The sequence below is a fragment of the Acipenser ruthenus genome, chromosome 47, assembly GCF_902713425.1.
Source record: "Acipenser ruthenus chromosome 47, fAciRut3.2 maternal haplotype, whole genome shotgun sequence".
Taxonomy (NCBI): Eukaryota; Metazoa; Chordata; class Actinopteri; order Acipenseriformes; family Acipenseridae; genus Acipenser; species Acipenser ruthenus.
The window spans coordinates 2744150-2767588 of record NC_081235.1 but is presented as its reverse complement, the minus strand read 5'-3'; the positions used below and the strand labels follow the sequence as shown (position 1 = coordinate 2767588).

The 23439-nt window shown below is 39.6% G+C and overlaps 1 protein-coding gene across 3 annotated transcripts in view; it reads right to left on the bottom strand.

Moving 5' to 3' along the window:
- Positions 1–19936, bottom strand: part of LOC117428991 (phosphatidylinositol 3-kinase regulatory subunit gamma-like) — a 55320-nt gene extending 35384 nt beyond the window's left edge. For 2 of the 3 annotated variants that reach the window (XM_059014004.1, XM_059014005.1), the window contains exons 1-2: positions 19759–19936; positions 7350–8017 (exon numbers count right to left, since the gene is read on the bottom strand). In XM_059014004.1, the coding sequence (XP_058869987.1) occupies positions 7350–7683 (334 nt within the window). In that variant the 5' untranslated portion in view covers positions 7684–8017; positions 19759–19936. The remainder of the gene's footprint in view (positions 1–7349; positions 8018–19758) is intronic. The other variant, XM_059014006.1, reaches the window with a different exon arrangement.
- Between the last annotated feature and the right edge of the window lie 3503 nt (positions 19937–23439).

Here is a 23439-nt window from a genome sequence, read left to right as displayed (position 1 = left end):
GAAGAGACCGTCCCTTTTCAAAACAAGCTGCAGAGCGAGACTAGTTTGCTAACTGTGCAACATACAAAAACCTGGACCAAATATCTTTCAAGCAGAAAAACGGCAAATGTAAGCTATATAAAGTGTTACTCAAAACAAAGTTGGCATGCATGTTTTTAATCTTATTTGGTGCTGCCACAAGGAGTAGATTTAAAAGTACGGTAACAAGTTTGTCAGTAACAGCTACCTCCGTCACAGCTCTAAATTCAAAATTACAGAGACAGATGAAGAAACGGTTGAAGACTATGACAAGCATATGTACAGAATAGAATAACACAGACAACAGCTTCATGAAAACTGGAAACTGGTATTTAAGACCTAGATGAGGTGTTTCCTGTTGAAGTATATTAAAATGCATGGTGTACAGCATGTGGAAAAACTTGTTGTGTTCTCAAGATGCATGTAAAAGTGTCAGTGTGACATACTGATGGACGGATGTACAGACAAAGAGATCCCAACATATATCCAATAACTTTTAAAACAAAGTTTCATCACAATGTATTAAGCAGTTTTACAGACATATTGAAAAATGTAGAGTGACGCACGCACGTCACAATGAGAGGATAACCACACATATAGAATGGGAGCAGCCATCCATTTCCATTTCCAAGAAGTACAACACAGGGGTTTTATGGAGATGCCTTTTAATAGGCTCTGCTAAATGTCAAATCCACTAGTTTTCAAGACTACAAAGGTAGTTTAAAGAAACAAAAGGTGGTTCTAAGATACCGGATCCCTCTATCCTCTCCTCTAAGAACACATCCTTAATACACTTCTGCAGCATTTTTAGGTGCAATTAGGAACTTTGTGGTTTGGAAAAGTAACAAGGCAGCCTCCCCCTGACTAATGTAAATGAATACAAGGCAAATACTGAAGCAGTCATGTGATCAGCTTGGAATGTGATGTTTCAGCAAAATCCCCCCTCCCCAACCTGACATACAGCTTTCTCTTCTCCCAGATCGTGCTGGCAGGGAGCCAGGGGGTCTTGGAAATGAGAAATTACTGAGAGAGATTAAGCCCAGCCATAGAAACAGGGGCAGCTTGGGGAGGTTAGCAGTAGGGGCTTGCTGGGGCTCCAGAGGGGAGCAGGTCTCTTATCTTTGCTTTAACTGTTTCCTGGCATGTAGGGAAAACTTTCAAGCAGATTACTGCCGGTCGCAGTGCCGTTAAATATGCAAGCAGATAAGATTCAGAGAGCTAAATTCAGAGAGCGAACTTAAAACAAGTGCTTTAAAATTCCCCTTGATGTGATGACAGAAAATGAAATACAAAAGTGAATATGAACTACAGTTTGTTACTTCAGACTTTCTGTGATTTCACATTCATACAATGCTTTTTAAGTTCTATTGCAACTGGATAAGCGGTTCTCTGTAAGCGTGACATGTGGGTACCTGCGTATATCACTGGGGAGATATTAAATAAATACCAAGTTGGATTTTTACCAAGTGCCGTCAGCAAAATATAAAGGGGTCCTGTGTCTGTAAACAACGAGTGAAGCCGAGACTGTACTTCATAACAATGGGAACCCTGAAGGCTCCACAGTACAGCTACAATTACAAACACTACAAGAAACTGCATACATTCAATGACTAACGGGTCAGCTAGATGTCTCAATGTTATCAATGGAAGTGGCAATATACAAAACATGGTGTCAATAGGGGGCCTTTTATTATAATGCTGGCCTTGGACAGTCATTTCTTTCTTTATTTTTTAAAATGTCCCTTACTATTTGATGGTGTTTGTAATCATACTGTGTGGTTCTGTTACTCTAATACTGAGTTCTCATTTCTCTAAATCTGCCTGTAACGGTATTTGAGTTTGTCTGGAGAATCCTACACGCCGGGAATAAGCCCATCAAAGCCAGTGTTAGAAATGAATTGGTCATTTAGTAGAGGTTTTTATCCAAAACGACTTGGAGGCTGGGGTTAAACGCTGCATCTGCACCTGCTGCAGAGTGACCTGCAATAGGACCTCCGCTGTTTTAAGTCTAATTCAAAGGATGGAGCACAAGGAGGTTAAGTGACTTGCTCAGGGTCCCACACAGTGAGTCAGTGACCGAGCAGGGATTAGAACCGGGGACCTCCTGGTTTCGGCGACTGAATACGTATAACATGATTTTAAAAGGAAGGTTTGTTTTTTTTTCAAAATTAATTCACAGAATGCATAAGTGTAAATCAATTATGTATAGGCTTTAATTTACCATTACTCTTTTACGCAAATCATTTGTTTAAAAAAAAATAAAAAGTCCTTGATATCTATGTAATCTGTCAACAGAATGGGATATTAAAAAAAAAAATTGTTTGTTTTGTTCTTTGAAGTTTAGTTTATTCACTTTGTGCCCACAGAGCCTGCACAAGAACATCTCAATAGCGCAGTACAAATACAAAGAGAGACATTTACTAAGAAAAATAATAAATTGAAGATTCTATTGATTTTTAGTATTACATGCAGCTGCTATAAGATCGCTACCTTTATTAAAAATGTGCACGGATGAATTTACCGATTTACTCTACAGGTTAATCAACTAATGCAGCAGCAGTGTGGAGTAGTGGTTAGGGCTCTGGACTCTTGACCGGAGGGTTGTGGGTTCAATCCCCGTGGAGGACACTGCTGCTGTACCCTTGAGCAAGGTACTTTACCTAGATTGCTCCAGTAAAAACCCAGCTGTATAAATGGGTAATTGTATGTAAAAATAATGTGTAAAAAATAATGTAATTAAATGTAAAAAATAATGTGATATCTTGTAACAATTGTACTGAACTTGAGAGAACTCCTGAACCACTGCAGTTAGCACCTTCTCTCTAGTTACTGCAGGTCACTGCAGGTCATTAACACAGTGAAGGTCAGTGTCAGGGTAAATGGGAACCCAGTTATGAGCCCCCAAAGTGGACGTCAGGCCAGAAACGGCATTCCTTCAGCACCCCAGAACTCAAAAGGGCCAGCAGATACATACTTGTGCTTTTAATATGTCATACATCTAGAGTCTGGAAATTGGGAATTGTAAAAGGTATCCTTCTACTTAAATATGGCACAGCTTTTGTACACTCACTGGTGGTATTTTGTTAGAATGAATCAATTTAACAAGGTTTACATGCATCTAAACAGCAAACTGATAGAACAACAAAATGTGGTTTCTATGTAAATTATCATCATCTAAAGTATGTACAGTTTCTACAGTATTATACACAGTACTGTATACAGGTTAACACAGGTGTATGAGTATCCATCTCTTGAGGAGACTGGTCCCTATGGCAATACAAAAAGGTCTTTCTAGGACAGTCAGCCATTTTAGTTTTTTGAAATATAATAGAATAAATCACATGCCAGCACATGTGAGCATCAAGCCTTGGCTAAACATGCTGTGAGCTGGTTAAGAGAAATGACTTTCCCTTTATGTTTGCCTGGATCTCTTACAACACATAAATCAATGAAAGACTTGCAGCCCCAGGTGAGATTGATTGCGTTGATGAAGAGAGAGGCCTTTTCAAACTACAATCCAGCATGTAATAAGTCAGATTATTTCAGAGCAGATTTAGCAGCAGTTGGATTGCCAACACATGATTTTATTATTTAAAAAAAAAAAAAAAACAGAAACTGAATAACCCTGATTCTCCCTTCGCAGAGTTTTAAGAATGCATGCTAAAGTGTGCAAATTCACACCCTGTTTGGGCTTTCTACAGCTGAATTCCTGCTTCAAGAGGAGTTTTGGCAGAATTCAACAAAAATGAAATGCAGAGTGAAGGTGGGCAGTGAGCAGGTGAAGATGGATCCAGTGTTTGCTCAGCACAGTCATTCATTTTCACTTCTCTAGACAGCAGAGCCCATGTTTGGTAACGACAGGCCCTGCAAATTGCTGGACTGCAATTCCATCAAAATGCACGTCCTGCTACAAGCAACCGCTTCAGAGCATTATCTCAACTGAGCCTGAGGTCACTATTCCTGGAACACAACCCTAATGGAAAAAAGACACCTGTTCAGCCAACAGAACAGGAACTCAAGTAAAGTTTGTTTGAAGTTCTGCGACACTCCCCACACCTACTCCCCCAGTTTGAAAGTTGTCGGTTTATATTTTGCACCAGGGTTAATCTTTAAATAAGTGTTTAATCTCAGCTTTCTGAATTTGCGTCGCTAGGTACTGTAGGAGATTTTGATTATTTTGCTATGTACTGGAGTACAGACCCCTATATCCCCAAAATCTGATACTCAAAAGTTTAACTAAATAATGTTAATACCAAGCGTCATAACAATTGGATAATAGATTCTCCAGATATATGGAAAACACTTGTGAAATGTGACATGCGTACGGAGGACCCCCTGCACTGCAGTATATCCCATTTGCAGGGGATTTCATCTCCAGCCAGAATAAATATTTGGGTTGAGGTGAAAATGAAGGGTAATAAGGAGTTACAGAAAACCAACATATTTATTAAGGCCTATTAAAGGGTACATCGGCACTACATGAAAATAAAACTATCCCAATTTGCTGTTCTGAATGTATTTGGTCATTGTATAATAAATCAGTATGCGCCCAAACATCTGCATAATGCCACACTGCTATGTCCAAAATCACTGTTCTCAAGCATCTCTTCTGAGCTAACGTACCCTCACATGTACTCAAACGTACTGGCGCATGCCCAGTGAAGCGTTGTGTAAGCTGTATTACCGCCGTGTGGAAACACACTAGTCTGAGTGACAAACATGGTCAGTCTAATTTTCCATTAGGAAGGAACTTGCTTTCGTTTTGTGTAGTAGACATCTTTCACACCATACATTTTTCCTTCGCATGTGGTACTTTGATATATTATTATGATAAATGTTGCATTAAACAAAAACAAAAAAAACACGTCTGTGCTGCGTAAGTGGTTGCGGGCAAAAGAAAACCCAAGACAGAGTTGTTCTCATTTCCAGCTAATGAAGGGACCTGCCCACAATTACAGCAGCACTGTGTTATTTCAATATACATCACCAGAGTCTTAAGTATAGCTCCAACTGATTTGAAATGTTTGCACAACGGACACCAGCTAATAACTAGCTAATGAGATTCGGAAACTATGTATTTCTTTTCAGAATGAGGTCTTTGAGGATGATCCAACCTAAAAAAATAACTATAGCATTATTCGTATTTGGTTTTCATTTGCATTTCCTGGCAACACAGGCACAATCATCTACACACCGTTGAGTGGGAAAGTCGAATTCAGCCACAAATTCCATCAGTTTCTGAACAATCTGATGTTGAAATATTGCCTGGCATTATTTCGGACGTTCCCTGTGCACAGTCACACTGTATTGCTGAGGAAAATTTGAATTTAAACCGTTAATTAAAGGTTTTAGTTTAGGAACATCCAAAAAAAATAAAAAAAAATAAACTTTTTTTGGAAAATTCAGTTATACTTCCATTCAAAAGGTATAAACTGCAGTGTACAAAAATAAAAATGTACACGATTAAAAAATACATTATTTCAGGATGTTTCGGACAAAAGCCCAGCTGTGTAGAAAGAAAAGTCAACACAGCGCAGTAAACTTGTTATTTTTCAAGAATTCTGTAGATGATGTCATGATTATGTCAGAATAGAATGTTCGTTCCAAGAGGTCCCAAAGTTCCTAGTTTGAAGATAAACTCATGTGCCCTTCGTTTCCGAGCAGTATTTGTTCCATAGCAATGACTGATCCCACAGATGGCGATGTCTTCAGCAGCCGTTTATAAATTTGGACACACCAATGAATATGAAGAGTCATTTTTGCCAGTGGATACATTTCAAGCAGTATTTGATGGAATATTTGTCCATGCACTAATATATACAACGTGTGCTTCATTTCCTGACTGCAGTATACACCATTCCGTTCTGACAGGCCTTCTCACTCAGAGCCTCTCAGCTAGGCCTGGCTCTCATAAGAATGTCTATGCACATAATTTACTTGTATACGGAAAATATTACAGTAAAGATTTGCGGACCCTGCACACACTACATCACTTTGCAGTTCATATACCAATATAGTGACCTCTCACATTCATTAGAATAACAGTAGTTCTTTTTCTTTAGGGGTCTGGCCTCATAAACAAAGTCCCTACAGCAATTGGAGAAACAGAGAATGTAATGGCAACCATTGTAATCAATGGATTGACAGCTGAACTGAGGAAGCTGTCAAAGAAGCTGTGGACTGAGGTCAACTCTGACTCCCCTCCAGCAGACCTGCTCTACAGGGGGGTGAAGGATGCAAGGCAGCCTGGAGGACAGAGCAACGATTAAGAGTCAGGTACCAGCTCAGCCACTGTATCACCCAAATCTGCAACTGCACAAACTCCTGCCCCCGTCTCTCCTCCCAGAACAAGGAGATCTCAGCGTTATCTTGTGGATGCAAGCTACCCCCTCTTAAAACCGAATGTGCTGAAAATATTCTTGGTATTTAAAAACAGATTACAGGGCTTTAGGTGACATCCATTACTTCAACGTGCCGAGTCAGAGAGTGCCTTCTTCAGTGTACTCATTACTGTTCACTACAGGGCAAAGCTTTGGAAGCAATGACTGCAGTGGTACCCCAAATATAACCCACTTATTACCAATGCTGATGGACTGGGTGTAACTTTTTTTTTCTATTTTACCCCAAAAACTAGTTCCCTGAATGATGACTGCTAAGACTGGCACAATGTTCAATGCAGTGTTGTCCTGCAGTCCTTAGCCAGAGGGTAACATTAAGAAATCTGGTGAAACCCAGCCATTCCACATTGGAGGGAAGAGGGTTTGGAGTACCACTGTACTTGCAAGACTGTGTCCTCATTAACATCTTTACATAAAGCAAAGATGATTAAGCAACACACCCAGTCCTTCTGTAAATCATTTCTTGCTTCCAAACTTCGCTTACTTTGTAGTATGTATATATCAGTAGGGAGGATTAGCCCCTGCCTGTATTGTAAACAGCACCGATCATTATTATTAGTCTGTAAATGGGTGATCAAGAGGGCTCGAGGTGTGGAACAGCTTTAATCAGGAATACCACCAAACAGAGAATTACAACAATTCTACCTTGCAACTCGGAGGTGCAGTCTGGGTGCAGGGGGCCAGCAATCTTACCTTGCAACTCAGAGGTGAAGTCTGGGTGCAGGGGGCCAGCAATCTTACCTTGCAACTCTGAGATGCAGTCTGGGTGCAGGGGGCCAGCAATCCTACCTTGCAACTCCGAGGTGGAGTCTGGGTGCAGGGGGCCAGCAATCCTACCTTGCAACTCTGAGATGCAGTCTGGGTGCAGGGGGCCAGCAATCCTACCTTGCAACTCTGTGGTGCAGTCTGGGTGCAAGGGGCCAGCAATCTTACCTTGAAACTCGGAGGTGGAGTCTGGGTGCAGGGGACCAGTCCCAGGGGCTGCAGGGAGGGGTCTCTGCAGCCGTGGTTTGTTGGGGGGCGGGGCCACGACTGGGGCCAGATACTCCACGTAGGTCCCTGGGAAATCTCCTTTCTGTTTGGTGCGCTCGTTGAGTCCCACAATCCATCCAATGTGCTCCGGATGCTGCTCGTCACCCTCTGTGCAGCCCAGAGAGCGCAGGGATGCCTGGTTAACTGTCAGAATGTCCCCCGGCATTAGATCGATGTCTTCTTCACGATCTTTGTTGTACTCATAGAGCGCACGGTACTGAAAAGCTTCAGCCATTCTGATGTGTCTGTAAATACCAGTGTTTATAGTACTGACAAAGTCACCCTAAAGTAAGCAACATGCTGCTGGTGCTGTCCTCAGTTGTTCAGTGGTGCCCAAGGCCCATGGTCAAAAGCACTCCCCTCCGTTTAAACCCCCGGTTCAACCAGACTATAGAACAAAGGGGCAGCTTGACCAACATAATCCGATGTGCCTTCAAACCGGCACAGATCCGACTTCCAAGAGAACTGAAAAGGCTGCTTCCAATCTGACAGTGTGGATGAGCTGGTTTTTATCAGTCTCCCTCGAAAACTGAAAATCCTGTCCAGGACTCCCAGTCAAAAGACAGAACCTAAAAGATAAATAAACACATGTCAGTAACCTCCATCCCCCGCCCTGGTTGTAAATCCAATATAATTCGAGCCCTCGGTACTGCAAGTGGAGGACCATGACATGTACATTATAAGTCACTTCAGCACTGCGACCCATTAGCAGCAACTACACTTATCTTGTGCTGAGAGTGTAGATCTCCCACTCTGCATGTCAATCACAAACCACAACAGGTTCTCTATAAACCACAACGCGGGTCCGACAAAGCAAACAGTGTGCGAGAAATACACTCAACTTGATGAGAGGTAGCCACCAAACACTTAGAAACACACAGAATAGTATATAAATAAGAAATGGCAACTAATCACAGTTGAATATCAAGTTTCATGTTTTAAATTGGATAAGCGGTTATCCAGACATATGCACAAATGTAAGCGTGACATGCAGACAGACAGAAGCGTACACCCCCCCAGCATCTGAGATCCTCAATTAGGGACGCAAGTCAGTTATGATCAGTTCTTTCAGCTGTTTTGACGTCCAGTTGTTTTTTTTGTAAAACCAAAATGAAAGTTTAGAATGGATAAAACAAACTGCATTTGTGCAGCCATGAGAATGGCACATACCAGTATTATGCACGTCGTTTTTTTAACTGATAACTATGGGTTTACCTAATTCGTGATTTCGTGGAAATCGGGAAACTGAGGGATCACCGCAAAATTCACCTCTTAGGGACAATGCATACCGGACTAGTATTGAGAGAAAAAATAAATAAAAATGTTTAAATGAACTACTGCACACTGCAAGCGATTGCAAACTACCTATCTTAATTCTGTAGATAGGCTTCTTTTTATTACTTCGCCGTCCTGTGTGCATTGCACTTTGGCAAAATAAAAAAATAAAAAATATCGCCCTTTGGTTAACTTTCTTGTTTACTGTTCACATTACAACAATGTTTTACTCAGCCTATCAGTGCGTCTGTACTGGCTTTTCTGTGACCTGTACAGTACAGTAGGAGGTGGGACAAAGTCAGTGTTGCATTGTTATTTTGATTTAGGTTGCTAAATAGTTTTCAGCATTGGAGGTAAAACACCAAAAATGGAAGACAAAGCAAAGTACAATAAGTATATTTTGGCTGAGGATCGGGTCAAGAAATGTACATGCAGATGGAGGTAATTGTTTTTCACATCTTGTAATGCGACTTTGGAGAAAATACAAATCGATCGCCGTTTATCTTCAGAATCACACATTAAACGAAAGGCTACTACAGAGGCTGCTGAACAGAACGTAAAATAAACAGCTTTCAGAAAAGAAACTGGAGAGTCAGCGCAGGACACAAAGTATTCCTGTCGGTTGCAGCCAAGTTAAATCAGCACTACAGGTACGATCTAGCACAGCCTCCTCGCTCCAAACAATCTGCTGCTTACTTTTTAAACGCAGTTAGAATTTTAGACCCGAATAGGCATGTATTATTTCTTTTGACTCGGTACCAATAAAATAAATTCGTGAATGGGACAAACATCAACGAAGTGCTGCGTATATGGCCTTTATTAAATAATGCCAGATGCCCTTGGGTAACCAAGTTTTGGGCCTGTTTCCAATCGATTTCCACATCTGTATGACTTGGCAAAGCTTTGCCTTACACTTCCAACCAATTCAGTGGATGTAGAACGTGCAGTCTCAATGTGCGGGCAAGTCTTCACAACACAGACAGAGAATGTCGGCAGCAACTGCTGGGGGATGTTGTATGCTTGCCTTTAACAAATGACAGCACTCTGTTTAAGTAAGGAAGCAAGTACCACTATTTTGTCCGCAGCATCCCTTTCACTTCTTTTCCAGCTTCACAATGGTTCAGGGCCTCGACTAACCTTTTATTTTCTTTCAATACTTTTGCACTGTTTTAATCAGTTTAGCATCATTATTACATTTGTTATGAGGTCTACACAGAGTCATTTAACAGACGCAATATACTCAACCTTTTTAACTGAGAAACAGCTTCACTTCGAATGCATTTTATAACAAAAGGTTTAGGTTGGGGTACGCAGGTGTGCTCGTACTAGGACAGCACTTTTCAGCATTAAACTGTTTTACAAACCTGAAAAAAAAACCTTGACTTCTGAACACCCAGACTATGGGCAGTATAAAACTGTTATCCCTACTGTCAGAATCAAACATGAAAGTCTTGTCATAACTTTTGATGTGTCGCTATATTGATTATTATGGGATGTTAATATGAACCATCTATATGCAGAAAAGTGTGCTTTGGTTCAGTTTGGAATTTCATGCAAATGTAGGCTTCGGTTTGGGAAATCATACCATTGTATCCCTAGTGTGTGAACTGTGACATACAGACAGATATACAGACAGATAGACGGAATCTGATATTCTTAATAAAGTATGCTTAAAACTGTTAATACCAAGTTTCATGACAACTGGATTAACACGACCCAGAAGAAACCTAGCTAACCCAGGAAGTAAAGCAGGAACAGACTTCCTAAAAGGAAGCTGGGAACCTTCTTAACCTAGTGTAATACCACAGGTTTTAAAATGCTACAATCAAGACTTAGGAAAGATTTAGGAATATTTAGCTCCATCCATCACTACATGTATCCCTCTGAAATGCTTACTAACTTGAGCTGAAGAAACACCCTTACCAAGTTTCTTCACAACTGGAAAAGCTGTTCTCTAGATGCATGTTAAAATGTCAAAAGACAAAAGTTACTTTTGAAACCCCCTCATTGCTATAATACAGCACCAATAACCAGGAGTTAAAGAATCAGACTTCTAGATTCCCCCCTTTCCATTTCAATAGACATGCCCCAACATATCCCTGCAGAGCACAAAAGGATCTGTTCGCAGTTTTTAAAGGAGAATTCTGCCCCCCTGGTTAGCTATGCCCTGTTTTTCTTGGTAAGCCCCTGGCATTCTCAGTCTGTGTAAATGTACGTACTGCCCAGATTGAACCCCTGCTCACAGCCATGAGTAAGACCGTATGCTTCTCCTTCACAGAATCCTGCACACCTCTACACTGGTGCAAAATAAAATGGATACCCTAAAACTAGCTGAATTTGAGAGAGTAATATTAAAACGAGCTGAAACAAGTCAATCTGACCTCCTTTCAAAGCCATGAGCTGCGAGATGTGAACCCCATAGTATATAAGGGCCCATTCAAACGCATTGGATCCCACACACTCCCAGCAAAATCACTTTGAAAATCTGTTTCGGGCTAGACATGGTTTGGTTAGCGTTCGTTCACACGGGTAAAACGCGTCAAGCTTCGGGAGTTTGAGTTCTTTTAAGTAAACTAAAGGGCAAGGATTTTGAATATTTCCTTATTTAAAAACACTCTGAATTGGTTGTTATTTTTTACAAGGACTCCAACTCCCAGAAGCAGCTCAGGTGTGCCGGCTGCGTTCCTTCAACGGGACGTGAAGCACGGAAAAGAGTGCAAGAGGCAATTTTACACATGGTATGAAAACAATATCAATCAATTAAATACACGTTTAACATACTGTGATCATCTTTCATACAGACAAACGTGATGATGAACACACATGCTAGATACGATGTGCGGTACTGCGCTAGCTCGGGGTACTTCAAATTCCTAATTACTGATGTTCAGGGAGAAGGAAGCAGGTGCAAGGAGCTATTCTAGTTTACCCATTCAAAATCAACACAGTGCTGTTATGGGGCGGATTTAGTACAGATTACTTTTGCGTGAATAAATCCTGAACAAAGCAGATCAAACTTATTTTTCTTCAAGATTTACCAAGAAAAGAGAATTTGAATGGAGAGCAGCATGTATACACTGCAGTGGAGCAGAGCCATGCACTTCAATTGAATACTGGGTGAAAATCAATGCCAAATTTTGAAAAAAAGAAAGCAGAATATGATCTTTAATATGCTTGACTATGCTCATTGTGTTGCGGCAGTGGTAGACTGGCTTTGGTTTGATTGGACAGCCTGGCTAGCAGGACTGCTGGCATGATGGAGGGATTAGTGATCAGAATTGGTGTGAGGAGGTCAGGAACAGTTCAACAGCACCTTACAACAGGCTGCACATTCAAATGAGCAGGACAGGAGGCGATCATGGAGTTATCCCAGCCCGCTGACAGCAGGATTAGCAGGTTTTAGATACCCACCTCCCCAGGCACAGCTACTGTGTGCTCACCCTGTTCCTTGTACTGTTAAGGATCCCAGTGATTCAGCAACATAACTAGGTAGCCCATTCCATCCCCTCGCCACTTCACTGTGTGGAGAAGCGTCTCCTTCCCTCTCTCCTTGCTCTATCTCCACTTAATTCCCTCTGGTCCTGGTTACTGTACTGCGCTTAAAATACTGGTTACGGTTAACTTCGTGTGTTCCCCCAGTTCTTCTTTGATCTGGGCTAAACAGATTCAGTTTCAACTGCCAGTTCAAACAAGATACAAGATACTCCAAAAGTTTCTGAAGTTAGTTATCATAAATATTAACTTAAATTCTTAATAAACTAGTCCTGGGAAAAATATTTAAATATTCAAACAAACGCTGCTTACAATGTATTAAAAAAAGAACCACTTGATTCTTCTGTAGAACAGGATTTACCATCAGAAAGATTTCAGGCAAGGGAATGAAGAGGGCATGAAGAGGTCTGAAACACGCAGCACACATTGTAATACTGAAAAGACTAATATGGTATGAATCATGCTTTTGTTTTCCAGCCGACTCAAAATGAAGGAATATGCGAATATCCATTTTGAAAGACTATTTCATGACAAACCCATGCTCATCCGCGCACTAAAACATTCAAGGCATCATTTACATGGTTCGTCAGCTAAAGCAGTTTATATGCAGCACAGTCTTGTTTAAATCTATTCCGTTTGGAACATTTTCAGATGTTGCTACATATTTACTTATCCATTGTTGATATTATACCAAATGCTGCGTTCCTTTTAGTTCACCATCAGCTTACTCATGAATAAGCAGTGAATTAGCGGAGGGCCCTTAGGCAGTAAAATATAATGCTTGTATGCATGTCCTAATCATGACTGAACCAAATGATCAAATAGTGAAATCTGAGGGAACATTACACAGATGTTAGCCTTATTGTTTATAAGGAAGTACACAAAGAAAAAGTTACGTTATAAGTGGCTTTAGGAATTGCTGAAGGAAAAAAACACTTAACTAACTAGAAATAACTAGAAATGGGTGCTTTTTGTGAAATAAAACAAAGCATTCCCAGGGGCATAATAGAAGTTCAAACAATGCAGCAGTGAAGGGTTCATTTTGACTGGACCACCCAGTTAACGGAGCCGTGTGCTAATGGAGCCGTTCTCGCTATACAGGAGAAACTGACAAGGAGGCAGCGATACTCTGCCACAGTGCATTCACACGGTTCACACAGCCGTGCCAATATGAAGTCACGAGCTACAATGGTTTGTGGTGGCAGTTTTTTAAAATAAATGGCACAAAGGGGCTCGTTTTTAACTTGACAAAGTGAATCACAGTATACAGTTGTGAGCATGAAGCCAATATCATGAAGCATTTGGTCTTTAGAGTCCAGAAAGTCACCTCAATGTGGCAGCCATCTTAGGTCACAGGTCAAAGTGAAGGGTGCTGGTCATTAATGCCTGAGGATTTTCCATAACACTGAAAAATGCCAGCTAAAGAGTTTATGAGGTATTAGGAATCCTAGATGACATGTTTTCAAGCTCATAGATGCTCTAGTCAATATTCTCTCCCCCACACAGCAGCCATTCTGTGGGACTGCAAGCTGCAGCACAACCTCAATTCAACCCTTTCATGGCAGCCTGTCTTCAGGATCAATACAGCCTGCTCCAACGAGTACAAGATCAACAGCTTAGAAACCAGGCTGGGCCAAAGGTTACTTTACTGTCCTCACTTTAACTGCAGACGGGACAACCTTTCAATTTGACCAAACCTGCTGTATGTTGTATTCATTCATATAACCTTGTACTTTAACAACAGCAAGAAGATGCAAAACCTCGGCGTAAATCACGTCTATAATCCAACACACAGAAGAGTGTTCTCATCTCATAAATCACGTCTATAATCCAAATGCACAGAAGAGTGTTCTCATCTCATAAATCACATCTATAATCCAACGCACAGAAGAGTGTTCTCATCTCATAAATCACGTCTATAATCCAACACACAGAAGAGTGTTCTCATCTCATAAATCACGTCTATAATCCAACACACAGAAGAGTGTTCTCATCTCATAAATCACGTCTATAATCCAACGCACAGAAGAGTGTTCTCATCTCATAAATCACGTCTATAATCCAACGCACAGAAGAGTGTTCTCATCTCATAAATCACGTCTATAATCCAACACACAGAAGAGTGTTCTCATCTCATAAATCACGTCTATAATCCAACACACAGAAGAGTGTTCTCATCTCATAAATCACGTCTATAATCCAACGCACAGAAGAGTGTTCTCATCTCATAAATCATGTCTATAATCCAACACACAGAAGAGTGTTCTCATCTCATAAATCACGTCTATAATCCAACGCACAGAAGAGTGTTCTCATCTTTCATAAATCACGTCTATAATCCAACGCACAGAAGAGTGTTCTCATCTCATAAATCACGTCTATAATCCAACGCACAGAAGAGTGTTCTCATCTCATAAATCACGTCTATAATCCAACGCACAGAAGAGTGTTCTCATCTCATAAATCATGTCTATAATCCAACGCACAGAAGAGTGTTCTCATCTCATAATCACATCTATAATCCAACTCACAGAAGAGTGTTCTCATCTCATAAATCACGTCTATAATCCAACGCACAGAAGAGTGTTCTCATCTCATAAATCACGTCTATAATCCAACGCACAGAAGAGTGTTCTCATCTCATAAATCACGTCTATAATCCAACGCACAGAAGAGTGTTCTCATCTCATAAATCACGTCTATAATCCAACGCACAGAAGAGTGATCTCATCTCATAAATCACGTCTATAATCCAACGCACAGAAGAGTGTTCTCATCTCATAAATCACGTCTATAATCCAACGCACAGAAGAGTGTTCTCATCTCATAAATCACGTCTATAATCCAACTCACAGAAGAGTGATCTCATCTCATAAATCACGTCTATAATCCAACTCACAGAAGAGTGTTCTCATCTCATAAATCACGTCTATAATCCAACTCACAGAAGAGTGATCTCATCTCATAAATCACGTCTATAATCCAACGCACAGAAGAGTGTTCTCATCTCATAAATCACGTCTATAATCCAACGCACAGAAGAGTGTTCTCATCTCATAAATCACGTCTATAATCCAACGCACAGAAGTGTTCTCATCTCATAAATCACGTCTATAATCCAAATGCACAGAAGAGTGTTCTCATCTCATAAATCACGTCTATAATCCAACGCACAGAAGAGTGTTCTCATCTCATAAATCACGTCTATAATCCAACGCACAGAAGTGTTCTCATCTCATAAATCACGTCTATAATCCAAATGCACAGAAGAGTGTTCTCATCTCATAAATCACGTCTATAATCCAACGCACAGAAGAGTGTTCTCATCTCGGACGGACACTTCTGCTGGTACGTTTTTGTTGAAACGCAAGAAAAGTTTATTTATTTATTTATTTTGCATTTTATAAAATTTAGTAGTCGTCAATTGTTTTTTTTTAAATCATTTTTTCTCCCAATTTGGAATAGCCAATTATTTTTTGGCTCTGCTCACCACTTCCACCCCCGCGCTGACTCAGGAGCGGCGAAGACGAACACACACTGTCCTCCGAAGTGTGTGCTGTCAGCCGACCACTTCTTTTCACAATGTAGACCCACCATGCAGCCACCTCAGAGCTACAGCGTCGGAGGACAACACAGCTCTGAGCAGCTTACAGGCAAGTCAGCCGGCACCCGGCCAGACTACAGGGGTCGCTGGTGCGCGGTGAGCCGAGGACACCCTGGCCGACCTAAATTAGCGATGCAGTAATACCTTGTGATATTTATACCTGCTAGGCACACAGCTTAGTTCATAGGAATATGGTGAGCTCTGATGGGTTGAACACCTTATTCCCATGATAAAATGTCTTATGATCTTGTAGCTTTGTAGTATTTTATTTATTTATTTTAGTACAGAAAAAGCTAGGGAAACAGGGTTGGAGGTGTATTGCACTTTGACTTTGCTAGGAGTAACACTGTCAAAGTAAACTCATTTTAAAACATCCTTCTGTCTTTGTAATATATTGTATTGCATGTATCTCCAGTAAACTCTAATTTGGTTTACATTACTAGTTTCTGCATTTTATTCAAGCATTCTAGTCACACGCAATGACCCCCCAAGAAAGAGGATAAACAGAGTTCTGCTGTCTGTATGTGTGTAAAAAAAAAATGATATTATATATATATATATATATATATATATATTCCCTGATTGTTCCCAAACTAGGGAAATACTTTCTCAACTTCTACTCTTGTCTATGGATTAAATGCTGATTTTACACACAGTAAAACAAACGCCATGCACCCAGATAACAAAAGCGAAGTTATTATTATTATTTTTTAATCACAATTAAAAGTAGGCCTACTACAAGCAAAGCTCTTTGAGGGCATTTCAAAAACATTACAAATCCACAGCGCAATTACCAGTTAGAGACATGAAAAAAACGATGAATTAAAAAGACTTTTTGGTGTACTGGCGGACTGTCTCAAGTAATGTCTGGGTTTCAGCTCTACACTGTACTGGCACAGCACTGTGCTGACCCACCGTGCAGCCAATCAACTGAAAAACTGGGGCTTACTCACAGCAATAAGGGCTGTTTATGAACTACTTACCCTCTTAACATTTGGAAAGGATTACATGAACTGTATCCAAATGGTTATATATATTTATATATACATTCCTCAACAAATTCCTTAAAACAGTCCCAGTCCACAATCTTTAACTATTTCTTACTTTTGGGAAAAGCAATTCTACAAAAATGTATAAATAAACACATAAATAAATAAATAATAATATATTAAAGGCTAAAATCAATCCCCTTCAAGGTGTTAACATTTGATTCTCTGACAATTAGTTTTGCTTTTGTATTTTGTTTTTTTGGGTTCAAACGCAGCACAAGAGAAATACGTATGGTATTCTCAATCTAGACATCGGTGTACCATTACACAAAACAGACCTGCTACAGGGAGACCCAGGACCCCAGCCTCCAAATTCACAAGCACCCAACATCACCCTAAATACACGTCCAATCACAAGATCATTAAAATACAGCATCACTCCAACCCCAATAACCCGAACCTGCACACACAGTAATCCCATAGTAGACTACTCACCGTACCTGCAGCCAGTGTGGCTGGCAGCACTTCCACAGGCATGCTGCACCACTGCCAGGAACCTCCTCAAGATTAGCATGTTGTTTCACACTCGGAAACATTCGCTTGTGCAGCCCATTTAAAAAGCATTCGATTTTTATTTTAGTTTTTTTTCAGATCTGGCGATTAACAAAGAGTGATCCGAAAAGAAACCCAGTACTTGAGTGGGGGAATGCTAAATCGTTTCCTAGGTTGCTATTGGTTGGCTAGCCTTTGCTCAATCACTAGGCAGGCTGTATCAAATCAAGGAAATGTTCTAATATTAGAAATGTAACTAGGCAGTGCAGGAGTTCTGACCCCAAAACTCCAGCACTTCAACAACTTGCAATAAATGCTAATGATGATAATCCAGTAAATGAGAGGGCAATTTAGCCAAACCCAATTCAATTAACACAAATAAACCTGACATAACAGATCTGTGTTTGTTAACTTGTACAGTACTATACAACGATATGTAATAATATTTTTATTATTACTAGAATTCTCCAAATATACTTGATATGTCGGTCTACAGTCAGTAACATTTCAGCATTTTACATATATCTTGAGAAGTTATTGAGAGTATCAGCATCTTCAGAGGTGTGCTTTTCAAAACAAAAATGACGTTGTCTAATTATCCATAATGTACAGGAGAAGCTGATAGTATATTTTGAATGGATTTATTTTGTATTTATTACTAGAAGCTAGCTAGACATGACCTTCAAAGTAATTGTAGCTAACAAAATAATTCCATGCATTTGGTCACTTCCATCGGTCTGAATGGTGCAGTTTTGAAAGAAGCACAGGTTATAGATCGGAAAACATTTGGACCATCGTTAAACAGCTTCTAGTTCTCAGTTCCCATGCCTTGCTCACAGGAAGTCTGTCACATTTGCACTTCCTTTGCCATTTCACCTCAGCGCTATCATTGGCTGGCTGGCTCTAAGCTGGGTGGTTGATGACACAGAAGCCAGTGAAGGGATGGAGACAATTTCACTTACAGGTGACCAAGGAAGTGCAACACCATCTGAAAGCATGGCTTACAAACAGATCTTTCTTTAACTAAGTATAGTATATGATATGTTTTAAAATTTAAAAAAAATGTGTTTCTTTCAAAACTCCACATTTGAGACATGTGTTGCATATAGAAATGCACAAAAAGTACTGTTTATCAAAGTATTTTGTTAGCTACAATAAATAGCAATCAACATTCAGACTTGAAACTCAAGTGTCCTAGCATAAACACTATGGAGGAATAGTTTCAGTATCTTGTACTGAGAAATGGCACAGATAAAAGGAAACAAAAGGAATGGCTGTATATCTTCAGAAAACTTTCCTTCCATATGGAACTGAGAAACACAGTAAAGAATACACAGACCAACATAGGTGCAGCATCAAACTACTATACAATGAAAGCTAAGAGTTCATACGACTTTACTCAAAAACAGGAAAAAGTGCCGATTTAGAAAAAATAAAAACACTTTTCAATTGTGTAGAATGACAATTAACCATTAAACTGCATTAATCACATTCACGTTATAGCCGTCATCGTTTGTATCTCTCTTTCAGACTCATGTGCAACAATCTTGCAAACTACACAGAACAGTAACACTATAAAGACAGCGTTTCGTAACTGCAAATAAAATAACAGTAGTATAAAATAACATATACATTGCTGAACACTTCAACCATTTAATCGGTATTGAGAAAACAAAACGTAAGGCATCTCAACATGTCAATGTTACCAGGAACATGTTCATGAACTGTAAACCAGTCAAACTTTGTATCTGGCGAAATGTCTGATCATGGAAATCGGCCAGATCAGATTAGGGCAAATCTGTACTGTGCTCAATTTGTTCTGGATTCCGAGTGAAGTTAAAATACAGATTACCACAACCAGCACCAATGTCGCTACAACAATACCGATAACGTGTCACACTTTTTTACAAAACCTGACACTGCAAATCATAATTCACCCGGAGGGTTACTCAAATTCCAGCAAAATATCCAAAAAGTAGACAACCAAACGTTTACTGTTAAAAATACTAAAATGAAAAACTTTCAATAATAATAATTAATTATCATCATCATTATTATCATTTAAAGTATACTGGTACGGCACTGATACCGTATTTAAAATGTAAGATAATGTACAACTAATTATAATTATATGTATATACTCTCTCTCATTATATATATACACACATGTATATATATATATATATATATATATATATATATATATATATATATATATATAGACACACACACACACACTAAACTGTGAAATGCGCGACTCCGGGCTCTGTAGTTCTGCACGCTCATCTGGTATGCTTCATATGTGGTTAAATTCGGCACACTTGTAGCTACGCTGTTCCTTCCACCATTTTCCAGTTTAAGTCCATTCCATTCTGCACGGACAACTTTGAAAACTCACCCCAAAACACATTCGTTGACGTCTCCCACATAAATGGCGTTTCTTCTCGGTTTCCTCTCGTGCTTTAGTGGGGATCATTCCCGTCCGGACTCGAAACCGTCCCTCTCCTCCCGACTAAATCCCCTCACTGCCTACTCAGCCATATTCCAGCACAGCACAAGAGGCACTCGTCCACAGACGAATGATGACGGGCGGAGTCGAATCTGCCGGAGAGAACCGAATATTGCCGGAACGAAACGGGAATATTTGAGGTGGAACGGAAGGAAACAGATGTGTGAAGTCAGCATAAGCACACGTTAGGTAAGTTTAGGGTTATACGGTTTAACTTAAATGCATGAAGGTGGATGCCTTAAAATGCTCTTTTTATTCTGTATTAACAATAAAGTTAATCTCCGATTTAAATTATGATTATTTTGTGGTTCTACAATTATTATATTCTACAAGAAGCTTGTGTGCTTAACGCCAAAACTAGTTTTAGGGAATGTCAACAAACTTCACTTCTGCTTTTTGAAAATAAAAACACTGATGTTCATTTTGTATTCCAAATTTTATTTTCACTTTGAAGAGATATCTGTCTTTTCACAACACTAAGTTAATTTCCTTCTTGTGTTACAAAGAAGAGGACCCCATCTGAACCACGGATCAGTAGAAAATGTGCATGATTCTGTGGTGGAAATGCAAGGTAAGCACAAATGAGCCCTGCTGTATTTCACTGGTCACTTTTTCAGTTGAACTCGCTTTAGTGTGTAGCAGCTCTACAGCAGCATGCACTCTGGTGTTTTCATTGTTAATGTTAAATGAAAAGGATTGTGGCTAATACAATAATTCCATACATCTTCCACTTCTATTAGCAGCTTTTAAAGAAACACGCGTCATACAGTCATTTCTGTATAAAACATGATATCCAGACTGGTACTATTTAAGATCAGAGTTGGCAATTTTTTTATTTAATTGATTTAAATCAGATTATTTTTATTTAAAGGGTACATAAGGACCTTTTTATTTTATTGTGTTACATGTTCCCATGTGTTGCTGTGTGTGTGTGTTTTTTTTTTTTTTTTTTACATTTTGACCACTTTTTAAAACTTTTAAATTGCATTCCCTGCCTCAAGATGGCTTCACATGTACCCGCATGGACCTCTCAGAACTACATTTCCCATCATCCTCCTGCTCACTGCTAAATGCATGTTACATCTGTGAGCAGAAGGATGAAGGGAAATGTGGTTCTGAGAGGTCCATGCAGGTTTAAATGATGGCATTTTGTTTGTAGTACTGTAGTTGTAGCTCTACAGTACCTCCAAACTGTGAATTCTAACATGTTGGAAATGTGGTTCTGAGAGGTCCATGCAGGTTTAAATGATGGCATTTTGTTTGTAGTACTGTAGTTGTAGCTCTACAGTACCGCCAAACTGTGAATTCTAACATGTTGGAAATGTGGTTCTGAGAGGTCCATGCAGGTTTAAATGATGGCATTTTGTTTGTAGTACTGTAGTTGTAGCTCTACAGTACCTCCAAACTGTGAATTCTAACATGTTGGAAATGTGGTTCTGAGAGGTCCATGCAGGTTTAAATGATGGCATTTTGTTTGTAGTACTGTAGTTGTAGCTCTACAGTACCTCCAAACTGTGAATTCTAACATGTTGGAAATGTGGTTCTGAGAGGTCCATGCAGGTTTAAATGATGGCATTTTGTTTGTAGTACTGTAGTTGTAGCTCTACAGTACCTCCAAACTGTGAATTCTAACATGTTGGAAATGTGGTTCTGAGAGGTCCATGCAGGTTTAAATGATGGCATTTTGTTTGTAGTACTGTAGTTGTAGCTCTACAGTACCTCCAAACTGTGAATTCTAACATGTTGGAAATGTGGTTCTGAGAGGTCCATGCAGGTTTAAATGATGGCATTTTGTTTGTAGTACTGTAGTTGTAGCTCTACAGTACCTCCAAACTGTGAATTCTAACATGTTGGAAATGGTGGTTTGTGAATCGTTACATACCAAACTAAATTACTTAAATTATCTTAAATCTTAAATAAATATATAAATAAAGCAAATTATTTTATCATTGTGGCATCCTCTAAATGCGAACTACAATATGTGAACTGCAAGACTTTAGCAATGGAGTACGCCAGAGAAAACCCCCCCTCACTCATCCCAGTCATTCTTTTCTTTTACTTTTCTTTCTTTGATGTCCTCTTTCTGTGTCAGTCCAAACACATGCAGTTGTTACTTAGGACTACTTTGCTTTTTATAGTGTGTTCAATTGTTAAAGTTCCTGATTGCACCACTAAATAAACCTGGTTTCAGCGGGTCTGACACAGAGCTCAATTGTCTATTTGGGACCCCATTGCACTGTCATCAGAATCGCTTCTGTGAATATGTTAATGATGGGGCAGGCGCTCTGACGGGGCAAGACATGTCTTCAGAATACCATTTCAGTGCAGTATTTATTTTATTTCAAGTCTTCTATCAGAATACGGCCCTAAGAGTTTTCGTTTATAGACAGTAAGAGTTTAAGATGTTTGTGTTAAAAGTTTTTTAAAACATACTTTCCATGTCTTTTCCTTGAGAAAAAATTTAAAAATTGATTTAAATTAGCCAAACCTGCTGAAGATTAAAGAAGTTCTCAGTTTCTATGCCCTGGTCTCGGGTTATCCATTTGTACTTGCACTTCCTAAGTCACCTCAGCAGCGTCAGCATTCATTTTATATTTCAGAACATGAAATCTGTACTACACTCGGTTAAAGAAATCTGTTTGCAAGTCAAGCTTTCAGTTACTGGTGCACTTCCTTGGTCACCTGGAGGCTTCCTCCCTGTCATTAACCTGTTAACTGCTTCCCTATTAACTGACAGGCGTTCAGCCAGCAACATGACCCAGAAGACACTGCTGAGCTGACTTCCAAACTGCAAGTGTAGCGGTAACAGATTTCGGAGAATAAGGCATAGAAACTGAGCACTTCCTTGAACCTAAAGTAGTACCAGATATCATGTGCTAAAATGAAAAAAAAACAAGTTTCCAAAACTCAGTTTGAGACATATAGCTAATGAAAGTGCAAAACAGATTTAAGGAATTATTTTGTTAGCTAGTTACTTGAACAGTTACCAAAAATGGTTTTACAACAGCTTTAAAAGAAATGCATTTGACGTTGTTTACAAATTGTTTGTATACTACAATATTCACCTTGATGTCTGTGTACTACATGCTTCTAAAGCGAGCCTTTTCTGACATGCACCACATGAAACATTTATTGCCCAGACAAGAGTTTCACTCAGAGCGAGAGCAAGGAAAGGAGAGATCCAGTGTGGAACAAAACATTAGTCCCAGATGGTGCTTAATGGTTTATTTCCAGTGGAAAAGTTTGACATCATATCCTTTTGTATGACAGGTTGTAACTAGTTTTGCCATAAGCTCTGTGGTAATGTTTGTTTTTGGATGATTAAAAAGAAAACATTACTGGAATTATTATTTCTATTCAGAAAATGATTTCATAAGGATTTCCTTGTTTTTTCTGGTCTGGAGTTAGCCCCAGCAATACCACTCCTATACTGCTGGAAAAAAGGAAACTGGGCCAAATGTGGTACCTTTCTGAGAGCTTGCAGGTTCCCTACCCATTTACTGGTCTTTTCAGTTTGATGAGTTACCCTGAAAATGGTATTCTCAAAAACTTCTGCTCAATAACATTAGC